Here is a 7,871-nt window from a genome sequence, read left to right as displayed (position 1 = left end):
CCCGGTTCTCTGCAGCAGGTAGGTAAACTGACTAAGGGATTCCACTGTTATTGGATTTTTTTGCTCATGAGATCAGATTTCAGAAGGATTTCAGCTGCAGCAGGTTCACTAATCATTGAAATTAGCTTTATTCGGCAATATGCCATCAAAGAGCAGACAATTACAATCTCGATAAAAAAACATAAGAATGCATTAAAAACATGTGTTAAGACCATTTAAAAGTGGTAATAAAACACTGGAGAAGGTAATAGAGGAGTCAATTCCACAAGTCTAAAGTTTTAACACCACAAAGGATACTAATCAGTTTCTGTTTTATATTAATGTGCCTAATCCTCCACACAGCCAACAAATACCATGAATCTGGGAATACTTCACACCGACTAGTGTCACATTTCAAAATTCTCAGCAGAGTGGGCGGATGTACAGGTCCCTGGGGCCACAATGCACCGAGCAAAAGAATAAAACATGCTCCAGCGAATCAGTCGCTGAGAAGCATGAGGGACATTCCTCATGGGGTGCCCTCTGTTTACACCCCTCCCTCCCCAGATCTAAGGATAAGTAGGGGAAGGGAGACCCGTATCCAAATTCTATTTAAAAAAAAGTGTCTTTGCTGTTGCCAGATCAATACCATCCAAGAAATGTTCTAAATCATTTAGAATTTGAGGGTCATGGTTTCCTTATCAGGAATATCTGTTGTAAAATGCATCTATTTCAAGGAAACTATTAGTAATGTATGCACAGAGTGAGAGAAGAAAAGAAAGAGTAACTATGGTGTATTTTAATTTCAAATTACGGAAGATGCTCAGAATCGAAAGAAGCTTTATTATTCACCAATTCTAATGAGATAGAGTAATTTTTTTAATATTACGAGGAAAATTAGAAAAATGAAATGTTTATTTCTTGCAGGTTGGGGTATTTTTATTGCGTAATAAACACGGAGAAGGGCTGAGCCAGGGTCATTTTGGGGGAAGCACGCCATACACCATAATAATATTGCATATACGTAGGGTGGGTCACGGGGGCGGTCCGTGGGAGAGGTGGAAAGCTGCTGATGTCACATCATGTGTTGGTGTTGGCACCACCCCCAAGCCTAGAAAGGCTGGAGATTTGAAAATCACACCACTAGCAGTCTCCTCCCACAGCCCTGTAGTAAAAAGCACATTGCATTTCTGCCCGCAGCTTGACTTCACAGTGCCATATCTGCCTTCAGAGGAGGAAGAGGCCTGCAGGCAGGAGCACCCACAGCCCCAAAAGAAAACACCCCAAAATCTAAAAGAGCACCGAGTGCCCCTACCCAACCAAAGGAGACCCCTGCACTATGGTAGCATGTGTGGTGCCTTTCCTCTTCTTCGTACTAATGTGCCACCGAGCTGCAGCTACATCAGGTGAGTTTTATTACCGAACCAGTCGGGTTTAATGTGATTGAAATCCAGGGTTAATGGGATTGTGTATTTAATTTAGTGTAAAAAAAAGTATTTATTTGCTATGATGCAAAATTACGATGTTCGCATTTTATAAGGTTGTTAAATTGTTTTATTTTTGGTTTGGGCCCCTACTTATGACCCAATTTATTGTTCGTTTCTATGCTTGTTTATTGCAATTTGTGTAACGGTTTCAGATTGTAACGATGTCCCCATGTGTTCATATTTTGGGGATAGGTGGGGAAGTGTTAAAGGGTCAGGGCGAGGTGAACTTGGAACCCAGATGGTCCGCTCTTGGTTTACACCCTCCTAATGTTGCCACTCATTTTTGTAGGTTTTATTGTAAAGTACACACGTTATAACAACCCTTGCTTGCGTTTGGTGCCCACTTTGCTTGCATGTCTAGTAAGGCTTGGGTAATGGTGTGGGGTATAGAATGGGGGTTAGGCGTGGCTCTCGTTTGTAGTTCATTCCGATTCTCTTCTTGAACAATTAATTTGACTCTCCAGCTGCTAATTGTTAGGGAGTCTCATTGATAAGAAGCAAAGTTTTTGTCTTCGGATCCCAACTGACAGCGGGGCTGTCTGAAATGGTAGCACATGAATTTATGGTAGGTTTAAGCCTCGACGCTTGTTCTATATTCGTGTAATTATATGCTTTTTAAAGCTTCTCGTACTATTAAAACTCACCCACACTCCTCCCCATACCACCGAATGGATGAGAGGGCGGCTGGAAGCCGGTTTAGAGCCTCTCCCATTGGGCGACGTCATAACTGCCGATCGCGAGCCTTTCTCCTCATAGCCAATGGAAGAGCACAGCGGTGAGGTCCGAGGGCGTGGCGGCTGGTGGCGCGAGGGAAAGGGGCGCGACGAATGGCGCTGCGTGGGGCGGTGTCCCCACTGTTTCCTGTGATATAGAGAGCCCGGCGGCTAAGGGGCGTCCTTTGGTCGGCCGGCTGTCATGTGTCGATCCCGCCCTTGGGGGCACTAGGAATGTTCTGGCCCCTCGATACATATCTCGTTCTCAGAATACGGTTCCTTTTCGCGAAGCGACTCAGTTAATCAGTGACCTCCATTCTCTCAATTGGAACCGCTAGCAAGTTCCCACTTTGAAATAATAATTTATTCTAGTCTGAGGCTGTATCATGCGTGCTTTCCACACAAGGTATCTAACTCGATGAAGTAGCGCGTCGATAAATACTCCCACTTGTCCAGAAATCTGACAGGCGATTTCAACCTTTACTATTTTAACACCTTAATTGCCCTTTGGAGATTCTCCTCTTCCATTGTTTTCTTTTAGGGTACCAGCCTGTCACATTTAGGGGTGGGGAGTAAATATTTGTTTGCATTGTTTAGCTGTTCATGATCAAACTACTGTTTGGGTTTTGATGGATATTCAATAAACACGTTGTCATAACATTTCTACGTCCTGTGTGTTGTTGGATTAAACAAAACCTTGTAGGCCTTTTTAAAAGTGTATCCAATGTGGTTTATCTGAACTGGCCTTGCCTTCAGAATACACATCACCACGCCCATTCCGAAATATTTCCCAGAATAGTGATGGAAAGTTGCCCCCCCTCCTACAAGATCGATCCCCACAAGAAGGCCTAGTTACATCCGGGTTTCTCTTCTTAGTTCGTTACTATAGAATCACAGGCACCGCCCCACGTGTTCTGCAGTTTGAATAGAATGTCTATCAACCTAGTAGTTTTATTTTAAGACTTCCTTGTTGAATCTATACTGATGCACCCAAGCAATAAGTGTCTGTTGCCAAAAAGGAATGTATGTAATACTAGAAAAAATGCAGCAGAGTGCTATACATATTTTTAAGGTTTATGCAGTTGTGCACCTGGCTTTTAAACATAACGAGGTTTGAAGCATTTGGTACTAAAGATATGTGGGATATGTTTGCAACGGGATACTTCTATCTCAGGCGATTATATTTTTTTTCTCCTCATTGTTAAATAGAGTTTTGTATATGTTGGAGTGAGATGTGATCCCTTGGATCGAAAGATGAAGTCAATAGAAAAATAATACTGTTAGAGTGCAAGACATTTTGAATGTCAGTGGGTTCTTCGGAACAGTGAGCTGAGCGTTACACCCAACCATTGCAAGTGTTAGGCAATTCTGTCCGATTTGATCCAAGTTATGCTGCCATCTTGCACCCCACCCCCCCTTTTTAAGATGAATACTTTTGGCTGAAACCTACAACTTCTAAACCTCCTGTTTAGGGATGGCAAACATGCTATGAAGGAGGGTGCGGCAGAACTCGAGTGCATTGTCCATTTCCTTGTTTGATCTTCCATCTTCTGCTCAAGTCGTGCGTTAGTGACCAAGTAGTCCTATGCAAAGCCTAATGCTTTTTTTAGCCAATTGGGACCAACTTTCCAACTAACTCATCAGAGGAGATCAAATGAGAATTCCTCAAATGTGAATTGTGAGACGTGCTGCAACATTCTTAAATTGTCAGATTCAGTAAATAACTTGTGTAACTGCCCTTGACACCCCTCCACTGCCCCCCAACTCATTCTTTGCCCTTTTCTAGGCTAATCAGATAGCTGGATGTTGCTGAGACACTTTTCCAGTCCCAGGTTTTACTCTTGCAAATAGTTGGTAACAAGAATGTTAATCTATATTTCATGTTTACCAAACAAGACCACCTTCCTTGAATTGCAATGCTTTTTTACACATGTATGAAAGCCCAGTACAAAAAGGATTGTGTCTTAGTGACATAGTCACTTGCCAGCCTTATGTATTACCAAACTCATAAGGGGGAAAGACAGAGCCAGCCCTAGGAGTATACCTCTGTTGGTGGCATTAATTTTGTTGAGCAATCTTATTTGATACTTTTGTGGAATACACGCAAGGAGCCTACTGTTTCTATCCTATAATCCAAAAGGCAGCAGTGGGTCCTGAGTATTGAAGGGCTATGCAGGCCATAGGTGCTGTGAGGAGGGCTCAAGGACGGTTATAGGTGCAGAGGACACGCTAAAGAACACCTTAGCTTTCTGAGGGGGGCAGAGGGCAACTTCTAGTTGAGATTTGTAAGCATGAACTCTGTGGTGTGGCTGCTCTGCTCACACCTGATAGGAGACCCCTTGAGATTTGGGGACTGAGGCAGCAGCTCACACTTTACATGGAGCAATTTGAGAACTCTGTACTGGGTGGCATCAATGCAGTTTAAATAGCATGTGGAGAGCATGTGACCTAGAGATATGGCACAAGAGATGAAGGAGGAATTGGTCTTCGGGTGGGTGGATCCATCGCACTTCTTTTGATCTTCCCCGTCTTCATCCACATAATTACTTCTAGGTCACATGCTCTGCTCATGACACGTAGATTACTTGCGTTTTGTGTCCTTCATGTAGGATACCCATCCGGGTTTCTACATAAAACACTCCCCTGCCAATTAAGCATTTTTCTGAATCCTATAAATGTAAAGAGAAATCGAGTGAACTTATTATGCTTGATCTCTGGAATGAAGGTGCTACACAGGCCTGACTACGGGCATGCTGAGATCTGCGGGTTGGGTAAGCTTCTCACACCTGACGAGCTGGCTTGAGACGTCTGGCCTGGTATGAACTGCTCATACATACCGTGAACAGCTTCAGATCATCTCCAGGCTTTATAAACTACTCATGTCTGACCCAGGATAACTTGCGATTTCTGGATTCTGTGGGCTACTTCCCCCAGATATGGGACAGCTAGAGATCTCGTCTGAGCGTGGAGACATTTTCTTGGCTTGCACTCAATTATCTCCTCGTTTCATGTGCTCTTGACTTTTCTTCGTTGTGGCCTAAATGCACCTTTTGTATATTAAACCTGGGCTGCCCTGGCCTACCTGTGTTTTTAAAAGCACTCTCATTATTGCGTAATATTAGTATTCTTTGGGTGATTAGTATTCTGCAGAGAGATGCCCTGTGTATGGGGTCCAGTTGGGCCATTGCCACGGATTAGACGTGTCAGGCCCCTGCCTGGAAGAACACACTCTTAATTGAGGTGCCTTCAGTGATGTATAAAAACCCAGGTGGGTTGTCCACATGTTATCTACCTTGGAAAGCTAAAAGCTCGATTTGAACCATTGGCATACTGGTTCCTCCTAAGTGTCTCAGCCTACGGAGCTATAAGTACAAAGAAAAAAAGTCACGGGTTTGGCGCCCCTTGTGACCTTCTGGTTACACCTGAACTACATTCCCCTAGTATTCCACTTTAAAGACACTCGCGCTTCTCTTGAAGCTGACTCGCCTCAAGATGGCGTCTTTACATCTTGTATGCAGAGTTGTTAGGCGTGGTAGCTCTGTGCATGCTGCAAAAAGAATATAACATGCACATACTGGCTACGTAGCCTTCCATTAGGGTGCTGACGCCTCGTCATTTAACTGGACCTGTTGATCAACTTTACAATCAGTTTATTTAGTCTGCATACCTATTGTAGGGCACTCAAGGGTGGACGGGGTGATTGCTTTTTCTTCTAACTCAAAACCTGGCCTTAATATATAAAATAGGCACAGTAAGCATCCATGCCTTTTTAATAACGTTTGTATAACCTGACCAAATGCAGGTTTTGTATTTATTTCATCGACAGAGGTGGGAAGTGGTGCCTCGCCTGCCCTGCAGGGACTCCCTCAAGTGTCCTGCAGATTACACGCAGATCTATATAGCCAGCACCTATAGATACCGACTCATCTTACCCGGGTCTCACCTTGTATTCTTGGGAGAGACAGTTCTCTGCGGTAGATGCATTAACCCGCTGAGTAATTAAAAAATATATATTGGATGGATTCTAAAGTGAGGGAACCCAATGCGGTGAAGTTTAACTGCAGTTAATTACAATGACTTCTTTCAATTCCAATTCTCTCGGACCACTTAAGAGCACCTTGAGCCGACACAAACTTACAGAAATAAAAAACACAATAATAGTTTATGGCACTGGCCCTTGTCTGGAGTTTTTCAGTAACTTATTGGAAAGTGACATTTTGATAACAATGTCTCGCTATTTTCACCATTTTTAGATTTTTCTAAACTGCAACAGGTTACGTAACATAAAATACCCTTAACATGCATTGTGACCCCTTGATGCCATCCATCTCTGTGTCTTAGCGACCCTCTTCACCCACTTTCCTGTTCCCTTGCCATAATGTCTTTGTTTTGTTAGTGAGGTTTTTGACCTCTATAATACCTCTTGAAAGAAATTTGAACTACCATGGTCGTGCAGGCTGCAATAAAATGAAACCCAGCTTTCACTACAGGCTGCAGAAAGATTGGGGTTGATTTACTACGTGTTAATAACTGTTCCGAATTTCCATTACATTAATTTGCAAAGTTGACTGGGCAATGGCTGAGTGAATACCTGCTAGAGCAAGTCTCCCTCAATTCCAGAAGACCATTTCTATTAGCTGCTAAACCCTATGAAGAGAATGACCCCTGTTGCAGACTCACTCGGAAAACAGTTTGTGATGACGTAAATTAGCGTGGCTTCTCGGGTTTTATTTTCTGAACCCGGAAAATGACTTCCAATTGGCCATGTTCCTTAAAGTATCCCCGTCTATTTCTTGAATGCAGCCTTTCTGTATATATCAGGCCTTGTTTTTGCTGACCTTTAGATTCCAACCAGCTTTTGTCTTCTGTGAAACCGTGGTCCGAACTACTAATTAGGCAGAAATATCCAGAGAACTCTGATCTGCAGCGGTGATAAAACACCGGTTTTTGTGTCTACATCAGTATGCCTTACACAGTGTTGATTACTGTCTTCAGGAGATGCCTGTAGTCTGAGACTAGCTAGTCCAAGGCCTGGTTAGGCAATCCGCATTTGCAGTTACTTTGTTATTAAAGTCAAACCTATTGGACCTTAACTGCGAAGCTGCTGGGGTAATGACCCTACTCCATTGATCTGTGATGGTGCAGTGGTACAGTTGACCCCCATCAAGACACGCATCCCTTCAATTCTGGGTACTGATTAACTTGTCAGACGCATAAACATTGTGCAATGGTATTGGATTGCTCTTTACCTACTGGTGTGCCAGGGCAGAAATGTTCTGGAATTTGGTCACCCCTTTGGCTGGCTGGTATTTGTGCTAAGGGGTCTCTAGGCGGCCAGGCTGCTGTTACCTGTTGCTGTTTCACAAAATTCACAATCTACTTGAACTTGGGGCTCAGGTTGACTTATTTTGTGACCGCACCATGGGATTCTGCAGGGGTATGGCTTCCAAAATTTGCAACATTAGTTCTTATACAAGTCATGAAAGAAGACTGGATAGTTCTGACCTGGTACATCTACCTGCCTGTGCCCCCCCCCCACCCCCCCCTGCATCTTTGTCTCGTAGTCCCACCTTTAGCTGCCCTTTGTGATATACAGGCTTTTTAAAAATGCCCTTGAAATCCCTCTTTTGTTTTTAGTGCACTACTTGTATTTATTCTATGTCGCCACCGACTGATTAAGTATAGAGGGACA

At 43.5% G+C, this 7,871-nt stretch overlaps 1 protein-coding gene across 1 annotated transcript in view; it reads left to right on the top strand.

Annotated features, from left to right (window-relative positions):
- The first annotated feature begins 1,124 nt into the window (after positions 1–1,124).
- LDLR (low density lipoprotein receptor) overlaps positions 1,125–7,871 on the top strand; it is a 30,742-nt gene continuing 23,995 nt past the window's right edge. Inside the window, exon 1 of the mRNA XM_085600650.1 lies at positions 1,125–1,385. Coding sequence (XP_085456776.1) covers positions 1,319–1,385 — 67 coding nt within the window. The 5' untranslated portion in view covers positions 1,125–1,318. The remainder of the gene's footprint in view (positions 1,386–7,871) is intronic.

Source organism: Triturus cristatus, chromosome 4_2, assembly GCF_964204655.1.
Source record: "Triturus cristatus chromosome 4_2, aTriCri1.1, whole genome shotgun sequence".
NCBI classification, from domain to species: Eukaryota; Metazoa; Chordata; class Amphibia; order Caudata; family Salamandridae; genus Triturus; species Triturus cristatus.
Note: the sequence above shows the minus strand (reverse complement) of the source record. Positions and strands in the feature narration are given on the sequence as shown.